At 52.8% G+C, this 19,669-nt stretch overlaps 1 protein-coding gene across 9 annotated transcripts in view; it reads right to left on the bottom strand.

Moving 5' to 3' along the window:
• Positions 1 to 19,669, bottom strand: part of EYA2 (EYA transcriptional coactivator and phosphatase 2) — an 81,012-nt gene that overhangs the window by 2,246 nt on the left and 59,097 nt on the right. For 8 of the 9 annotated variants that reach the window (XM_064167890.1, XM_064167883.1, XM_064167885.1 and 5 more), the window contains 6 exons: positions 8,175 to 8,264; positions 4,097 to 4,155; positions 3,260 to 3,420; positions 2,499 to 2,613; positions 1,841 to 1,962; positions 970 to 1,070 (listed from right to left, as the gene is read on the bottom strand). In XM_064167890.1, coding sequence (XP_064023960.1) covers positions 970 to 1,070; positions 1,841 to 1,962; positions 2,499 to 2,613; positions 3,260 to 3,420; positions 4,097 to 4,155; positions 8,175 to 8,264 — 648 coding nt within the window. The remainder of the gene's footprint in view (positions 1 to 969; positions 1,071 to 1,840; positions 1,963 to 2,498; positions 2,614 to 3,259; positions 3,421 to 4,096; positions 4,156 to 8,174; positions 8,265 to 19,669) is intronic. The other variant, XM_064167887.1, reaches the window with a different exon arrangement.

Here is a 19,669-nt window from a genome sequence, read left to right on the forward strand (position 1 = left end):
TCAAACCCCCTCCAGTACATGAGGCTTTTTCAGCCTCCCAGCCACTGTTCAGCTCCTACAACTGTATCCCTCCTCAGACAGGTGAGGAAAACTGCCCCCCTGAAATGGAGATGCTGTCAGCACTGCCCCAAGATGGAGAGGCTCTGCCTGCCCCCAGCCCTTTCTGTGTGCCCAAAGCTCAGGTGTGTGCCAGCCTTGACTGAGGGTTATCAACCATCAAAGCAGGTGACAGCCCAGCAAAGAATGTGCTCTGCTAAGGGCAGAGCTGCTTAGGCTGGGAGACACAAGCAAGAGGGACCCTGAAATCCTGGCACAGAAGACTGCTGAACCTTCCCACTTCTCCAGAGAGCCCTTGCAGGCTTTGATGCAGCCATGAGCACTGACCCAGTGAGCAGGCACTGGGCTCTCAAAGGCAGCAGGCTCTTATTCCTCCATTCCCAGGCATGCATTTTTGGACTTTCTACAGCTCCTTAAGCCCTCAGGAGCTAGAGAACCCTCTGCAGATTTGGCTAGGTGGACACAGGTATTGTTGCACTACAGAAGAGGTTCCTGCTGCTTTGAGGATGGCCTGGGAGCCAATTTGGGGCACAGCACACATGCCTGTCGCCCCTTTGTTCCTGGGCCTGTGTGCCTGCCCACTCAGCTCAAATCTGCTTGGGAAGCCTGCAGGCTCTTCACTCAGAATGCAAGCAAGGTTCAGCTGCCAGCTGAGCTCCTCTGCTGCCACGTTTTGTACATCACTGAGCTGCCACTCTGCCTGCCCCTTACAAACCAAGCAGCCTGCTGAAGGCAGGACTCATGCAGCCAGTGCCTGCACCTCGGCAAATGCATCTCGGTCATGTTTCTGCAGCCAGAGCAGGAGCTCAAGAATCAGGATGCACAGAGATATTGCAGAGAATGCTTGCCAGGAACCGATTGTGCTCCTGTCCCTGGAAAGCTGGAGTGGTCTATGGCATTCACAGACTGTACCTTCTTTGCTCCCTGCTCCTCTTCAACACCATCTCCTATTACGACGTACACAGCTTTCCTCCCAAACCTCTGCATTATCCTCTCGAAGCAGCTCTCCTTCCCTGGGCAGCAGAAGGACAAACACATTGGGACTGGCACAGAGCAGGTGGAGCTGACACTGGGTACTAGAGGTGGTGCTGGGACCAAACCAAACTCGCTGCCACATTCCTCATTGTCTTTTGAAATGAGAACCTGACCCTTCTCTGAGGTTGGCTCTCCCCACTCAGGACAGTTTCTAGCACTTTCTTTATCAGCCAAGGCCCTCCACCTGCTGCCAGTTTGCCATAAGCTTTGTGACTCTGCTGCACTGCTCAGACTGGCCGCTGGTGGGCTGCTGTGACACACTCGTGGCACTCAGTTTTGCTCATTCTGGTGGCAGTCAAAACATGACAATACAGTCCTCAGAGGTTCAAACGCTGGTGCCAGAAAGATCAGACCAAAACAGGGGCTCTGCCTGCATTTACAGCTGGCAGGGCTTTGTAAAGCTCATTGAGCACAATGAACCCCTCTGCAGGATCCAAGCTGTGGTTTTGTCTGTAACAGCTCCAAGCAGATCAGCTTCCTCCTGGCTGGGTGCGGCTGAACATCCCACATGCAGCAGATGCTCCACAGGGTGAGTGTTTTTCAGGCTCCCTCACCATGGAGACACTCGGGAAGCCTTTGATGCGTCTTTTTGGCAGTCTGTACTAGCTGTAGTGTGGGCAGTCAGGATGTGAGTTAGAACTGTGTAAACATGGAGCTGAGACTAGAGCTCATACCCTGCCTGTGGTGACTGGGGGATGGCTGTGCCTGAAGTGGGGCAGGACATCAGCCTGAGTCAAGCTGCTCTTACCTGTTTTTGTTGCACTGTAAATGTTCTCGATGGGGAAGACAGTGCCCAGTCCATAGAGAAGCACTTTGGCCAGAGCTGGTATAAGCTGAGTAGTTGTGACCAACACATTCACACAGTTAGGCCTACAAAACAAAAGTCAGAAGTGGCAATCTGTGCTTCTCTCTTCTGCTCTGGATTGAGTGGTGGCAGGAAGCAAACCTTCCTTGCAAACTGAAGTTCCCAAGCTGCTGGGAGATGACACAGCCAGAGACAGCTCATGTCAGTACTGCTGCTGTTGTCTTACCAGCTTGGCAGCATGAAGAACACACAACCAGCCAGCAGCAGGCTCACTGTGTGTGGGCCAGGATCTCTGTTGCTCGAGTGTAAGCACAAGGCAGGAGTGCTTGCACTGGGAGCTTGGAGCGGACTTGGTCAGGATGGGAGGGTCCTGTTCTGCCTGCTCCCAGGAGCAGTGTGCCACAATCAGAGGCCACTTCAGCATCCCAGGCTGACTCCAGCCCCTGATAACACCCAAGTCTGGCAGATGTGTGCAGATTGGCCTCCCGCAGGCTGGGCCAGCAAAATCCTGTAGATGTGATTTGATTTGCTTAGGGGTGGGGGTGCAAGAGCAAAGGAGATCCTGGCCCCAGCCTGCAGCGATTCCTTAAGCTGCCCTTACCGGGAGTGTATCAAGTTGAGCGCCTTCAGAGCGTGAGTGAGCCAGAGGTCAGTCAGTGCTTCCAGCTCTGCCCTCAGCTGCAGCCAGGCCTCCCTCTTAGGAGCTCCTATCAAACCTGTGGGCAGGGAAAGCATCTTTGCAGAAGCACAGAAAGGGAGTCCCACAGCTTTGTGTTAGAATGCAAGGGGCTCCTGTCTGTATCCTGAACCCTGCCTCTGCCACCCCCTTCTCCTGGCCCTGCTGCAGGCTGCTTCCCTTTGCCCACTGCCACATCGCTTCAGGGCTCTGCCACGAGGTGCAGGAGGCTCAGCTGCAGCACACTGCTGTGCTGCTCAGCTCAGAATGGTATCAGATGCACACTGCAGGGCCTTGTGGCACCTCTCCTGGAGTCGTCATTAAGCTTGCATGGGAAGTGAGTGCAAGGCCGGAAGAGCTGTGCAGAGCAGGTAGTGACCTAAGCTGCAGGCACCTGAAACCAGGATGGTTTTGTTTCTCCTAAAAAAGCTTCCAGCACTTGTACCTAGGGGATTCCTGCAACCAGAAAGGAAGGAAACAAAGAGCAGCTCTGCTGCTTCCTCCTCCTAGTCAGAGGCTAGGTGCTTTAGCAACCTCTCCTGCGAACGCTGGCCAGGACCTGGGGATGGCTGCTGGGACCCTTGCTGGGCTCACTGGGAAAGGTTCTCAGTGCACTGCTCTCTGCACCTCCCGCACAGACGCCCCGAGGGGGGCAGCGAGGCAGGCGCCTGCCCAGGGGCACTCACCCCCCACGTTGTTGCGGTAGGTGTTGTAGAGCTCCTTGACGCGCCGGTAGCGGAACGCCAGCTTCCGCATCCAGTCCACGCCGCCGTGCACGCCCGAGCCCAGGCACAGGTTGGCACTGGCACTGGAGCTGTGGAAGCCATCCGCAGAGAAGTTGTAGGTGCTGGGGAGAGGGAGGCAAGGGCAGAGCTCAGCGGCACGGCGGGCAGCAGAAGTCCCCGCGGGGCAGTGGCACGGAGCCGCAGGGCATCTCCTGCACCGCCACTGCCATGGAGCCCTCCTGTGAGCACAGCACAGCTCACCGAGTCAGCTCTGAGCTCCTCTGGACCACAGCACACCTGACTGTCCTCACCTGCTGCCAAGGTAACTGAACCAGAGCAAGGGAAGGGACAGCAAAAAGGGTCAGCAACTGAGAGCTGCAGCCTGAAGCTAGCTGAGTTTGTGGTGCTTCTGACACCTCACTGGGGGAGCAGCCACTGCTTGGCTATTCACATCCCCTCCTAGGAAGCCCTGATGCCACTGTGCATTAGAGCATCCATCTGGCAGCTTAACCTGCTTACCATGCTGCAGCTAGGCAGAGGTGTAGCAGACGCTAGTGTGGTCTGCCTGCAGTTCAGCCTGATTTGAGCTGTATTTCAAGAGCAGCTCCGAGCTCAGGGCCTGGCAGGAGGCACGGGCACATCAATGGCAGAAAGGGGATACTGCTTCTGTGTGCTTCAGACATGCAGACAGAACGGAGCCAGGGAGGGGAGAAGGCACACATCACTGACCAACCCCCTGCTGTCTTCAAACAGCTGGGCACTACCTGACCTGCAGCTCCCAGTCTGGAGATCCCCTACCTTAGATCTTGACCATTATCATCTGAGGATACATCATCTATGTGGATCTGGTCACAGTCCTGAGGAGAGCGTGGAAAAAGAGACAGCAGTAAGTAAATGCTCCGAAACATGTTGAAAGAATGTAGTGAAAAATGACTTTGAGGGCAGCGTGAAGCAGACAAAGCCTCACCTGCTGCTAGCATCGTCTGCCACAGTCTAGCCAGGGAGCTGTTAGAACCAAGCCTCACAGCACTCGCACCAAATGTGGACAGACTGAGTGTGAGGGAGATCTGCTGCTAAGGGCACAACAGCTCTGGAATGCCACAGTAAGTGCAGCTCCTTCCCGTGCAGGAGGGAGAGCAGCTTGTGTTCGAGCCAGGAAGGCTGTGTGCGCAGGGTAAGGCAGAGGTTTGGCAGCCCTCCCCCCTGCGACAGTACTGCTCTGGACAGGAGGTGCAGGTCCACCTCATTACAAGAGAGCTACCCAAAGTCTCCAGAGATGCTGTCCTGCAGCCGCTCCCAGCTGGGCTGAGGCACCGAGTGTGGCACCTTTTGCAGTGCCAGGCAGAGGCAAGGACCAATGTGTGTCAGGGGTGAAGAGATCCATGCACAGGAACCTGAAGCAGAATCCTGCAGGAAATGTTAGCTCTAGGGCTTATCTTCCAAAAGTCTTCAGCTGTGGAATGGAAGAGGCCTTGCCTCCAAATGTGAGAAATGTGATCCCTTTGTTTCTTTCTCAGCATTAAGATTAGAAAGGGAAAAATGAGAAAGCTTCTCCAACCACCTTCAACCTCCTTTCTTGGTGGCCCTTGCAAGTAGGCATGCACCAGAAAGGCTTCAAGCTGCTGAGCTCTGTCTTTTGTTGCAGCTCCTTTCTCAGCAAAGGCAGGAGCAGTTAGCACAGGACTCTGGCTGGACAGGGCAGTTGAGCCAGCCCAGGCACCTCAGCGTTCTGCAGCCCACAGACTCTGCCTTGCCCTCCTCACACAGCTGTGAGTTTGATTAATTACTTCAAACTAAGCCCCTTAGAAAACCTCCTCCCACCAGCAGTGGCAGTTCTTGTGCACAACACCGAGATCTTCTGCGGTGCCTGGTTTGCTAATTCTCAGCCAGACCGAGGACTGGAGCTTGCTCCTGTCTCCCCACTCACTGGGCTGCAGGCTTCTGTGCATAGCCGGAGCCAGGCAGCTAACAGCAGATCTCTGCTGGCATCCCTCTTCCCTCCAGCCCCATCCTTTCCTAAGCCCCCTCCCTGTAGCTGCAGCCCAGTGCACTGCAGCTGGAGGCTGTGGGCTGCTGAGTCAGGGCAGAGGCACGGCCGAAGGGCTCTGCTTTTCTCATCTGCACACCGAGGTGTGCCAGCAGCTATCGCATTGCTAACTTCACAAAGCACCCTGACACTGGGGGAGACACTACCTCATAGGCCACTGCCTGAGCTATCCTGTTTCTGGGTGACACAGGGGAGGCTGGACAGAGCAAGAACATAGGTCCTGGTGCATTGCTTGGTTGTGAGGCCAGATCTGCATTCTTGCAAGACTTCCCTGAAGTCTCAGTGACCACAGAGCCAAGGCAGCAGAGCTGCTGCTGAAAGCTCCTGAGGGGTCACACAGTCTGCAGTGGGCATCTCCCAGTGTTCACAGCTGCTGCCTTGCTCAGGCACCACTCTAGGAACTCAGAGGTGTATGGTGTGTAGCAGGTAGAGCCTGGGTCACTGCAAGACCTCAGCCATCCCTCACAGCTCTAGCAACTGAACTGCCTTTTCTGTTGTGCTATCTCCAGCTCTGCCTGTGCCACACAACCTGCCTGCAGCTGGGACCAGACCCCTGCACCCACACTGAGAGCTAACGCAGCTTCGCATGGTACTGCAGGCTTGGGGGAAGCCTCTGCTGCCTTCTTGTGCAACACAAGCTGCTCTGAGGGGCATGGAGAGGCTCCTGCTGAAGCTCTTCTGAACCACCCAGGTGTGTCTCATGCACATATGAGAACAAGTTGGGAGGGCAGAGGTTGTCCATTTGCATATCAGGGCTGAGACAGAGACTTTTAAGCATCCATTGATCAGTGGAACCTGCAGCCCTTGTTAGGCAGGGGTTACCAGTTCCCAGAAGACAGAGCCTCCAGGGGTGGCCCTGAGGCAGTAACTTGGAAGCACAGCAGTGCCTTGGTTTGTTTAGTCCTCAGCCCCTTGACAGCCCTCCTGTCTTTAGTGCCTGCTCCCAGGGTGCTAGACAAAAGTACCTCCAGTGGCACTGGGGGGGAGGTGCTGCTCTTCAGCCTGCACCAGTCGGAACAAAAGGCACCTGGGAAGAAAAGCAGAATCCTGGAGCCCCAGACTTGGTGTTTTCACTGCACTGGACTCTTGGCAGCTCTCTTTCTCCCTGACTTGCAAAAGGAGGAGAGAGTGTGGAAGCCTCCTCCCAAGTGAAGGTTTGCTGCCCCGTGTGATTTCAGCTGGTTGGGTCTTGTAGAGGCCAGTGTCAGACCACAGGATGGTGCTGATGTACACACTGATGTTCATGGGGCTGCTGCAGCAGCTTTTCTGCTCGGGTTTTACCCACTTCTTTTTCCAGAGTATAATTCACTGCACTTGTGGAAAGCTTTGCACTTGGTGAGCTATGATCCTTAAACAGGATTTTGGAATACTCAAACCTAACTTTTTGTTTAGCTTTTACTTCCTTAATGTCTGGAAACCACAGCAGAAGGACAACAAATTGACTTCTGCTAATTGAAACCTTTGCTCTGCTGTAGTGGCTGAAGAACTTGAGAGGCCATCAAAGGCCAACCTGACCTGAGGGCTCTGCTGCTGGCAGCCAGAGCTGTCACTAACTGATAGGGGTGCAGAGCCTGACTGAAGGCAGACAAGTCACAGTCCTGTGCTGTGACGCAGGGAGAAAACCTGTTTGAAAATGATTTTCCATCTCATACTCTTGCAGGAGTCTCAGCCTCCTGTGGGTGCAGGGCACAGAGCTTTGCAGTCATCCCTTTGGATCAGCTGGGTGGGAGGTGCTGCTTGCACACCGAGTGCGAGCACAGGACCCATGGCTCCCAGGCAGCAGGTCCCTCTTGGGGCTTCTTCACTTTGCAATTTCCTTACCCTCATCACCAACTTTCTCTGAAGAAAGCTGGAAGAGGAGAAATCTGCCAGCTGAGCTGCTACCCACAGCTCATCTGGGAAAGGAAATGAAAACTCTCAGCAAGAGCAGCCTTGGATTATAAGGAGCCAGGTGGCAAGAAAGGTTGCCCCTCCTGAAATGCAGAGGACTGCAGTGCAATTAAGCAGTGGAGGAACTAAAAGTTCTCGCTGAACTCACCAGGCACAGAAAATGCTCTCATATAGCACAGAAACAAATTCTTTCCTTTCCAGGTGAAGAGGAAGCCCACAGAGGTCTGTCCAGGGATGCCAGAGGGATTCCCTGCAAACACCTCCAAGCAGTGTTCTGATTCCAAGGTGCCCACAGCAGCCCCTGCCCTGGTAACTCACTTTGTGTGTGGCTCATTCAAGCTGTTTCTGCCGATTCCAAATCCTCCTCAGCACTCTGCAGCTGTTTCTCAGCTGGTGCCACAGTTCTGTGCCATCACTCTGGCTGAAGTGTAGCATACATTGAAAAGAGTTTTGCTTTGCATGGGGCATGGTCAGATCTCACCCTGGCCCAGACAGGAAGGATTCTTCCTCTTGGTCTCCCATGTTCAGTGCCTTGCAGTGTGCCTGAGCTCAAGCAGACCTCCTGCTCTGTGTGCACAGAGCTTCCTCAGGAACTGAGACCCTTTAGAATGCCTCTGCCTTGGCTCACAGCTAATTGCTACCTGCCCCATAGGATCTATGCTAATTTAGCTTAATAAAATTAGCAATAGCAAATTTCAGGAGAAGCAGCAGCAATGTCCCCTTGATTAGATTTAGCAGAAGTGCCCAAAGCCATCATTGTTAATGTCCCTAACAGAATGAAGCTGTGACAGGGGCCATGAAGTATGCTTCCAATAAGCCATCTTAGGCCCATTTCTTCGGGGGTCAAAAATGAAAGTTTCTTGGCCAGAAAAGGAAGTTTGTGGAGCAGATGCAAGTAATTAGAAAAGGAGATGTTAAATAAAATAAGCAGCTACATACCTCCAGGTCATTAAAGAACAGATGTGTGTCTGCGAGGTTGAAGATCATCTCCTCCATCATCAGCCCTATCCGCACGGACGCTGTGGTGTCCTGTTGGAGCAGAACCAGTTGTGGTTTCCCTTCACTGTCAGCTTTCCTCTTGATTGCTTTTGGTTTTTCACACATCCCTCTTTCTGCAGATAGCTTCACTACAGTGAGGTCTTTTCCCAAGTGCCTCTTAACATCTTTTCCCCATCATCCTTCTACTCCCTACTTAATCACTCTTCTGTTCAGAGTGTGGCTCCCCGTGACCAGCACTGGCCCACACCCTTCTGAAGAGGTAACTAGAACCTTTCAACTCTGTCAGGATTGCTTCAGCAGGTTACCAAGAGAGCAGCAGCATTAGTGAGAGGTTAGGAGACAGTCACAAGCAGCAGAGCACTTCCTCTCCTGCCTTCAGCCTTCAAACCAGCCACAGGTCAGCATTATCCTCTTCTCATGCCAAACAGCAACTGGGTGAGCAAAGTGAGAAAGCAGCACCCAGGAGCTCAGGCAGCGATCGAGTCTTTTCCTCTAGAGCTGTGGGATGGATCTGTGGCATGTGAACTCAGGTGCTCAGGCCACTGCCCCCTCTCCTGGCTTTAAGGGCTGCCTGAACAGCTGACTGCATAAGCACAGCAGATCTGCTTAGTCCTCCAGGCTGCCCCTGGCGCGGGGGATGGAGGCTGCAGGCTTCCTACGGCTCCTGGCTTACTGCCTCAAAGCTGCTCGGTGGGCGCCAGAAACATCCTCTGCAGCTCTCTCACTCCAAAACACAACCAGGGGCACCCAGCCTGGTGCACTGCAACGTTAAATGGGTCTTGGCCAGTTTCCCACGTCCCTCATGCACAGCATCAGGCACCGCTGCTGCGCACACACACCTGACCTTGCTCCTGAACCCACGCCAGAGGCACGGAACGCAGTGATGGGCATCTGCCTCCAGCAGAGCACTGCCTTGCTCCTTAGACCCTTCAAACACACCAAGGTGAGCTGAGGCTGATCTGACCAGAGCTCGTAGCTCAAAAGCATTGTGTCTGCCCCAGCTAAACAGCAACAGACGACGTGAAAAGAAGAAAAGAACATTCCCCCAAAGGGCTGTTTTTCGGTCATTCATCCTCATTAGGGCAGGGATCTCTGATCTTGATGCTCCTGTGGGTGGTTCCCCAGCAGAGCCAAGCCGGAGCAGGGCAGACTGCCGTGCAGCCTTTGCTCTAATGTTCTGCAGATTCCTGTGGCCTCCTGCTATTGTGCCACAGCAGCATGATGGATTAGCTGAGGAGCTGTACCAGGGAGCACAATGTCTGGAGGATGAGTGCACTTCACTCAGGCTCTGTGGCAGATGCTGCTGCCACGGCTGGTGTGGCACACACTCACCTCCTCGTTCCGCATGCTTGGGGCAGCTCTCTCTAACTGCTGTGGGCTCAGGAGCACTGTGCCTGTCTGAAGTTCTGCCACTCCTATTTAAACCTGCTTGCTGCTGTCCCAGAAGGCAGGGCACTTTCTCTTCTGGGCACAGGGCAAAGTTCTTCAGGCTTGACTTGAACATGTCTCTGATTTGAAGCCCTGAGCCCAGTTCCCTGACAAGGCACAGGGACAGAGGCACAAGCAGGGCATCTGCCCGGCCCCATGTGAACAGCACTGAGTCAGATTTCACTGCCCAGGTGTGCTGACGTGGGGGGACTGTTCTGGGCTAAACATGTTGCTAGCAAGGAATCATTTTGTAAAATAGTTTGTAATGAAGCAGTTGATTTTTGTGCATTTCAAGGACCATTATCCTCTGAAACTCTGTTAGGAAATCTCTTTGGTCACTATCTGCCATTTATCCTCTGAGGTCTGTCTGCAGCTTTATTGGTATTAATCATTAATGGGGAGTGGGAAACATGTCCAGAGTGTACGAAGCTACTTTCTCTTAAGCTAAACAACATGGAGATTAAACTGCAGATGAGAGAGGGGAGGAAAAAAGTCTTTCTCTTGAGATAAAGAATGTGATGGAGTGAAAGTAAAACAGAAAAGTGCACTTCACCACCCAGAGGGGAGGTCGTCTGGGGAACTGATTTGGCATCCCTGCCTTCACAGTATGGACATTTCCTCTACAGCAAGGCAGGCTTCCAACGCTTACAGAGGCTCATAAAGCTGTGTGAAAGGCAAAGCAGCACTCCCAGTACGACAGAAGCGTCTCAAGGCACAGGCCAGGGTTCCACTGGCACTTACTCATTTGCACTGCTCAGCATCTAGAAGCACTGGTACCAGCCCTGAGCCCTGCTGTGCTAGGGGCTGTACCCACACAGGCAGCACAGCTGCTGCAGCTTTCCAATGTGAGTGGACAGGTAAGCAGCAAAACGAGGCAGGTCTGCCCAGCACCCTGCTACCCAGCGGGCACACAGGCTGAAGGACAGTGACCAGACTGAGCTGAGGATGCTGACAGAGAGCTCTTCCTAGGCATGGAAATCCTCTGCCACTAAAGGACGTCTCTGCTGCCGGGAGTGCCCTGGGGCACTGCTAATGCCCACGTTCAAGAGAGCAAGGGGAAGTTGCTGTATTCCTGGCAGTGATCCCTGCTAACCTGCCCTGCCACAGCAAAGGTGCACCGTGGAGCCCTGGGAACCAGCTTCCTGAGGAACACACAAAGCCAAAGTTTTCTGATGCATATGAAGCTCAAAGAAGGATGCACCACAGACAGCTTGAAACCAAATCTCCTCCAGGAACCACTTTTTTACAGTGAAAACAGAATTAATCTGAAAACTCAACCCTGAGTGCTTGTTCAGTAACTCTAGAAGAGCGAGGTCCTACTCCTCTGCTAACTTACCAGTCATGCTTCCACAAACAAGGACAATGAGAGGCAGGGGTAGAAAGCAGGCAATAAACTCCCTCAGCAAACAAACCCTCCAGCTCCACAGTGCATCCCTGTGTGCCTCATTTCTGTCATGCACCACTGCTGCAGTTTCCTTCATGGTCAAAATTAAACAGTCTCACAAATTACTTTTAGTGCTAACCTCTGGTGCTCGGCCACGGCAGAGCAGGCACTCCTGGCCCTCCAACACAGCTCCAACAGGCTTCTTCCCGTGGGCTGGGGAAAGGAGCAGCGGGCGGTCTGCAACATTCCTCTGCAAGAGGCTGCTCCTCCTCCTCCTCCTCATCACACCTTTCGCTTTCCCTTTTAGCAAACGAATCCATTTCTGTATAGTGCACATCCTGGGGGAGCCGAGGGGCAGAGCACCCCCACTGCCTGCTGCTCCTTCCTGAACCATAAAGAGTAAGAGGAGCCTTTGCTGGACATTCTGCATCAAACATGTTTGTCTGAGGAGCACCCTTGGGCATTTAACTGCTTGTTACAGCTGTGCCTTTCAGCTAAGGACTGGTGGGCTAGTGCCTGCTGCTGACAACAGCCACAGCTTCTGAACGAGGGCACTTCCACTGGCACTGCCAGCTCCCAGCTCCGTATCTGCTTGTTTTGGGGTAGTTGTGCTGCCTGCTCAGCAGACAGACCTGCTGGGGGAAAGTGTGGGCAACAGAAGCCTGTGGAACATGCTGCAGTGTGTTCATTGACCCAACTGTCCCTTCACCCAAGGGAACATTCCTATCCCCACAGCATCACTGAGACATTTGCTCTGATGGTTGCTTTTCTGCACTGCTCCTTAGCCTTGAACTAGTTCTGCACATCTGAAATTCACTGCACTTCAGAATTCCAGCCTGAGTTCAGTTTTATCCTCCGAGCTGGTAACACCTTGCCTAAGATTGATTTATTTCTGTTCTCATTTTGTCCCTTTGTTTTGAGTAACAACTTGGCAGAAGATGAGCAAAGGACAAAGATTCCCTGCTACAGCAGTGGGGTAAGAGGGGAGGTTAGGTCTGCTTGCTCCCTGTAAAACTCTGTTTCAGCAGAGCAAAGGGAATGCAGACTGTGTAAGCACACCCAGGTCGTCTTTAACTTAGCAAGTGTGGGTACAAGTAGCTGCAGGTCTGTTTCAGCATGCACTGTGCAGCTCCCCAGACCCTTTAGCAGGAGCTACACTACACAGAAGATTGCACTGCTAAAGGCAAAAGCCGTGTGCACTGCTGGCACACCTCAAACTGCACAGTCAGCATCCTCCCCAGTGGCTCTGCACAAAAACCCCCTCCACAGCTCACCTGAAACCCTGAGATTGATCCTTCACAAACTGCTTACACCTGCCCTGCAGTGTGCATTAAGAGGGATGTGTTTGTTAACACCTGCAGCTGCTGCTAATCCAGCTGGCTGGCTGTCCCCAGACAGCTCTCCTCTCCTGTTCACTGGGGGTTGGAAGGAAGGAGAAGCAGACTTATCTCTGGCAATCTCTCAAGTACAAGTCACTCCTGCCTCCCATCCTGGCTCCAAAGCCCATTCCAAGCCTCTGCTTTACAGGTACCCTGTTCAGACTTGCAGGCCATTAGCGAAGGGGCAGAGCTGGCTCCTTTCAGACAGGTAACAAATCAGCTTGTCTGACTCTGCGGCTGTTCAGCCATGTGCCAATTAACGACACTCACAGGGTCCAGACAAAGTCCTTCTGAGCGCAGAGCTTGGATCCAGGCCTCCTCCCCCTGCCTTAGAAAAAACAAAATAAAGCCCTAGTATTCAAAAGCAATCAGTCTCTTCAAATCCTGCCAAATGCCTGTTTATGCCAGGAGCAAATAATTACTTTTCTACAAGGAAGAAAGTATTAATTAGGAGTATTCACCAGACTCCTATTCTCCAGGGTTTATCTGCCACAGGTGTCAGCCAGGGGTGAGAGACGGATTAGGACACAATCAAGGGCTTTCTCAGTCAGCTCTCCTTGTGGTTAGCTGTTAATGTGAAGTTGTCACCAAAAGAAAGAATTTAGTCCTTTAAATTAATTTAATTACTTGGAAACTCCTGGAAAACGGAGCAGCTTGGTTGTAGTATAAAAATCATCATAACACAGCAGCACAGACGCCAGTGCCTGGGCCACAAGTCTGAACAAAGCCAGGCTGTGAGAAGACTCCTTAGAACATTTGAGACCTTGATCAGAATCTGAGCCACGGCCGAGGCCCTCCCATAGGAACAGGAAATCACCCCTGGGCATCAGCTCTGGTTCAGGTAAGTCTCTGCCTTCTGAGGCAGAGAACACTTCTGCCTCTTTTCTGCCTTCTCCTGACTCAGACAGGCCAAAGCCAGAGCCAGCTTACAGAGCCCTGCGCAGAAGAGCTCTGTGTGTCTGCGAGGAAAGCTGCTCTGAGCCAGCAACGCACCCGAGGAGCTCAAACCCATTCCCAGCAGCAAGCTCAGCGCCTGCCCTTCAAGACCTCCCCTGTCCTGGTTCAAACAGCACTCTGAGCACTCTGCCCTCCAAAGCAAGAGCTGTCCTTCGCCTCAGCAGTGACACTGCCAGGGTCAGGAAGACAATCCAGGCAATTTACAGCAGCAGTGACTACTGTCACAGCATCACAGAATTAGCCAGGCTGGAAAAGACCTCTAGGATCATCGAGCCCAACCTGTCACCTAACCCTTCTAATTAGCTAACCCATGGCACTAAGTAACTCCTTCAGCCTCATTTAAACACCTCCAGGTACGGTGACTCCACCACCTGCCTGGGAACGTCAGCGGAGTGTGACCCTGTGCGGAGCCCACGCGAGGCAGGGAGCAAACAGAAGTCACTCTCTTCTCAGCTACCCTCCTTAAATTCACCCTTCCTGCGCCTCACCAGGCACAGTACTGGTTACTGTTTACTGCAGCAGCCTCCTTTTGCTGGCAGGTATCTGGTCAGGAGAGGCTGGGGACTGCACCACTAAGGAAATGGACATGTCAGCCACTAACTCCTCACATCCAACAGCACACAGCGGCTGGAAGGTTTCCTCTCCTCTAAGTGACCTGTGCTGAGGGCCACACTCACATATCCAGTGTCTGAACCCAGGAGTCCTGAAACAGATTTCAGTCCTGTGGGAATACTGCACTTAACTACAGGTTAAGAGCTGGGCTGTGGTGCTCCAGAAACGTTATTTATATATTGAATCAATTTCAGTTTAAACAGCCTGTTTATCATTATTTTTATTGAGTTATATGAAAGGTTCATGGCCAAATATTTTTTTTTTACTGCACAGGGTATAAATGTCAAAAGAGGGAGTGGAATTTAATCCCAGTACACCTTGGTGTCCTTCCCCTGCCCCCAGCAAAAGCTCTGCATTGCTCCACCAAGCCCCGGGTAGCTCTGTAAATCCACAGGCTCCTGCAGAGCCAGGGGAGCAGGTCCCTGTGCACAAGCCTCAGCACATCCTGCACATGCAGCTTCCTCACACAGTGATGCCTCCTTGGGTTTTTGAAACTATGGTTCCCTTAAAACCAACTCACTGTGCAGAGATGCCAGGAAGCAGCTTCCCTTTGCTCCCGCCCATGTGACACCCAGCCTAGTTTCTGGTACAGATTTCCTCCCTATACAAAACAATCCTCTACTGTTTCCAAGCGCCACACATGCAGTGTGCTTAGCACCACAGAACCAGCCAGGCTGGCAGAGAGCTCCAAGCTCCCCCAGCCCAACCTAGCACCCAGCCCTGTCCAACCAACCAGACCATGGCACTAAGTGCCCCAGCCAGGCTTGGCTGCAACACCTCCAGGGACAGTGACTCCACCACCTCCCTGGGCAGCCCATTCCAGTGCCAATCACTCTCTCTGCCAACAATTTCCTCCTAACATCCAGCCTAGACCTCCCCTGGCACAGCTTGAGACTCTGTCCCCTTGTTCTGTCCCTGGGTGCCTGGCAGCAGAGCCCAACCCCACCTGGCCACAGCCTCCCTGCAGGCAGCTGCAGGCAGCAATGAGCTCTGCCCTGAGCCTCCTCTGCTGCAGGCTGCACACCCCCAGCTCCCTCAGCCTCTCCTCACAGGGCTGTGCTCCAGGCCCCTCACCAGCTTAGAAACCTCCCTGCTCACCTAAGCTCTAGCTCAGGAGGTTCCATCCACAGGAGCTGAGGGCATCTCCCATGCCACCACCTAAGCTGCTGTGGGTCTGCTCTTGCTGTCCCTACTGCTGCTTCCCACGGAGCAGTGCAGATGATAAATGCAGATGTCTGAAACACACATCTGAAATAATCACATGGCTGGAATTATTTACTCCCCTCTCCCCAGTAATGAACTAATAATTGTCACAGCAGCATGGCTGCAGTAACAGACTGTTTTATTACCTGCAGTGACTGAATGCTGTTTTAATTTAGCTTAAAAAGGCATTAACGGTGAGGGGGAGCCTCCAGTGGGCAAAACAATCTCCAACTTCCTCAGAAAATCCTTTCCAAATTGTATTCATCTTGACTTAATCCATGATCTACTGAGTGAATTAGGCTCTATTTGTTTTGAAAATCTACTTTATGGAGTTCCAAGGCCTGTGTTTTCCTTCGGAAGGGCTCACTCTGCCTTCCTGCCCAGGATGCCTGCTAGCAGCTCAGCCAAGGCAGGTCCCGAGCGTCCCAAGGTGCCCCCCACACATGACTAACAAAATGTAAATAAACACAGCTGAGCCGGCAGAAATGGGAAGGTTTTCTCATTAAAGAAATAAAATAAACAGATGTCCTTAAGCACTTTGGCTCATGTTTGTCAAAGGACTGGGAAGCTCCCAGCTGCCCAACGAGCGGCAGCGGAGTGAGGCTGCGTCCCGAGGAGGCCAGCGTGGCACCGTGGTGCAGCCTGCGCTGGCAGCCCTCAGGGGAGGCTGCTCTTGACCTGAACCTCAGCCCCTTCTCCAGAGAGTTTTTAATGGCCCAGCCATAAAGTGGGGTTTTATTCCTCCTCAGTTTGCAGGGCAGTAAAGGACAGGATCAGCCCTTAGAGGCATGAATCACCTCCGGGCTCGACTAAACGCCCCTGGCACTTCGGCTGCTGTGGGAGAACAAAGCAGACGGCACAGAGCTACTCGGAGAAAGCAGGAAAGAGGAGAGGCAAAACCCCTCAGCCCAAGGGTTTTACAAGGAGCTTGGGTAGAGCCAAGCAGGAACTTTTCAACGACTGCTTTTTCAATTGAAGGTTATCATTCACTCGAGGGGAACCTCTCTGCGAGCACACACTCCTGCCAGCCAAACGTCCGAGCAGCGAAGGGCTCCTCGACCCACAGCGCTTCTGCTGGGAGCAAGACAGCCCACGTACAGCAGCTGTGACCTGCTTGGGACACCACCAAGTCACAGAATTGATGTCCTGTCCTCTGCTCGGCCAAGCAGCAACTTCAGCAGCTCTGCCCAGAAGGTCTTGAGGTGCTGCTGTGTCTGAGGGACCCTCAGCAAGCCCCCGAGTCCCCGCGCAAGTCTCTCACTGGAGGGGCAGAGCACATTTCACAGCAGCTGGAAGGCTGAGGGATGTCCTGTCCCTGTCTCTCTGAGCCTGTCTGCCAGAGTGCAACAGCACAGGACAGGCATACGGCTCCTGGGATGCAAGGGGCTAGGGGGACAGCGTATGGAGCTGCAGCCACAGCCTGCATCTGCTGTGCCCTCTAGGCACAGTTGGGTGTCCTGCACCCATCCAGTGACCAAGAGCCTGCAGAACAGGTTTCTCAACACTCCTAAACACAATATCCAGGGTTAACTGCCTCTGGAACTGGTTTTTTCCCTGTCTTGTCTCGTCAGAGGGCCTCCTGATGAGGGTGTGGAGGTGTCCCTGGGTTTGACACTTTGCTGCCCTGACTCCCATATTTGTGCACCTTTGCACCCACTCAGCTGTGGGCAAAGGGAGCTGTGACTTGGCAGGCCACTGACTGCCACTCTAAAGGTCATCCTGCAGTGACCAGACCTATGGGAAAGGCATTAAGAGCAAATGTCATCTACAGGGCAGAGCAAAAAGCTTGGGCAGAGGGGCCAAGAAAGGAGCAACCTAAGTTGCGTCAACTTGGAGCACCCACAGCTCCCCTCAGCAGCTTAGAGAATAATTTTCTCACAGCCTTAACAGAGGGTTAAAAGACAAAACTTACTCCAAGGAGCTCCTGTCTATGGCAAGGACCAGAAAGGTCTCTCTCAGGAACCAAACACAGAGACTTTTCGTGTGAACTCAGGTCAGAAGACAGACAGTGGAGAGTTCGCTGATTAATAGCCACTAATGCCTTTGGGGAGCTCTTTCCCCCCTGCTCAGTCAGGGTGCTTTGGACAGCTCCCCGTGGCTGCCATGGCCAGAACCAGCTGAGACTGCACAGCCAAGGAAGGCAGGACACTGTGCTCAGCTCTCTGAAGCTGTGGCTGATGCTCCTTCTCCCCTCGTCCCAGACCAATCACCCCAGAAAGAGATGTGGATCATCTGTAAGTATCGATCTGCTGAGGGGCTGCACAGAAGCTGTGCAGTGCAGCAGACAGGAGGACACTGGGGCACGAATGCTGGACAGGGGAACAGTGGAGGTCCTATCAAGTGACACTTTGCCTGGAGAAGGGCACACAGAGCCAAGGCCTCCACGTGTGAGGTCAGATCCAAAGCATATGCATGTCTAGTTACAGGCTCATGAACTTACTAAGAGCAATTAAGGACAAAATGAAGACTTTTTGGCCTTGATACTAATTCTGCTTTGAGATAAATGCTTCCTGCATTATTCAAGTAAGAGATTCTGAACCTCCATTACCCTCTGGCTCACTGCTGCACTGGTAAGTGAGAGCTCAGCCCACTTGACCATTTTGAGCTATGTTACTATTTAATGGTTCCCAGGACAGCCTGCCTGACTGTGCTGTGTTTCCCTCTTAGTTGAAGATCTGCTCCAAAGCCCACCAAAGCCTCTGGTTGTCTTTGCACCAAGCTCCTAGCCTACAATACTGTAGTAACACAACCATTTCCCTTACAGGAAAGCCCCGAGGAATTTAATACTGATGAAACGAAGGAAGAGCTGTGACAAAAGTCCCTCTAGAGAGGCTTCTCTAAGGGCCTGTTGTAACTTAACAACAAAGGTGATTCACTGATTCAGGAGGAGTGCTCCTATCTGTACCACTCTTGGCATCTGTACAGAGGAAGCAGCCAACAGTGTTGCTATTTTGCACCTTTAGAAGGCTTCCAAAGCAGGCAGCCCCTCCAGGCCCCATTTTCCCATCTCCCTCTCTCCCCGGTCCCTTCTGCAGGCTGCTGCTCACAATGGCCTAGCTCTGCTCACACAGCTGATGGGAACAGCTTGGCCACGAGTGGCCCTTTCTGACTCTCCTGCCTGACCCCACTTCATTCCCATGCCAGCTGCTGTAGGCATTGCAGCTTCTGCCTTTGTGGCAGCGTGTCAAGAGGTCTATCACACCCTTCAGTCTGTCACCATCTGCTCCCATGCAGCATATCCCAGCCCCTGGTCCTCTAAACTCAGGCAAGAGACAGCAGATGAAGGGATCTGCTTCAGAAGAGTTGTTCTAGGACAAAGTCAGCTCAGGACTGGTCCCTTCTGCAGGCACTACCCAGGGCTCAGCACAGCAGATCTACATAGAGTGACTTTGCCTGCTGACCCTGCCCAATTCTCTCTTTTGTGCAGGCAGCAGCTTTGAGCTCACACAGGTACACCTCAGCCTGCCTTGGTCACTGTGGTTCCACTTCAATGACCTTGTCCCACACAGGTCTGAACAAATCCCTGCTTGCAAACACCTGCCTGCTTCCCAGAGGGTGCTGCTGGAAGTGTTAGCAGCATTCTGAGCGCTGCAGTAGACTTCCACACCACAAAGCTGTTTTATGCCCCTTACAACCAGGCACATCTAACAGTGAGCAATAAATCTATCTCCCTAATTACACAGGCAGCCTGTTACAGCCCTCGTAAAACAGGTCCAGCTGCTAAGGCCATGAGATGATGTCAAATCATATTTCTGCTCTGCGGAGAGAGGCAGGCTGAGTTTCCAGCCTCCTGCCAGCATCGACTGTTCAAAGCCCCGTGTGGAAACAGCTGCCAGCCAGGTCATCCACCCTAATTAGGTAATGATATTGTCTTTTTTCTAACCATGTAAAAGTGTTTGACATTCTGTAATTCAAAGGCACTGAAGTGTTTATTACAGAGAGCTGCCTCAGGAAGAAGATGAAGCACGTGGCGCTGAAGGCAAGAGCCAGCACTTTCTCCTTAGCCAAACTCATTCTGCAGAGCCTAAACAAGTGGAACTGCCTGCATATCAAAGGGGAGCCCTGAAGGGTGGAGAGCTGAAGACGCAGTCTCTGAAAGCCCTTAGGAGTGTGAGCTTCAGGACACATGGGGAAGAGGCAGCATGCTTCATGGCAGCCCAGGCTGACCAACACAAACCAGCTCCTAAAGCTGCCTGGGACTCCCAAGCAAGCACAGGTCTGGCAGAACTGCTGTGCTGCCTGCCCGCCTGCTGGGCTCCTTGCAGGAGACAGACACTGAGAACATCCTGGGGTCCTGTCTAGCAGCAGCTGAACAACACCAGATTTGAAGAACAAAGGCTACTAGCAACAGGAAAGGGAAGTAAATGAAATTTTCACATGTTAGGAGGAAATGCCACAGGACTGATTTATACCAAAGGGTCTAAATAACCCCAGCAGCAGCTGTTTGAGAAGCTGCCTCCTTAGCTGCCCCC

Source organism: Pogoniulus pusillus, chromosome 29, assembly GCF_015220805.1.
Source record: "Pogoniulus pusillus isolate bPogPus1 chromosome 29, bPogPus1.pri, whole genome shotgun sequence".
Classification (NCBI taxonomy): Eukaryota; Metazoa; Chordata; class Aves; order Piciformes; family Lybiidae; genus Pogoniulus; species Pogoniulus pusillus.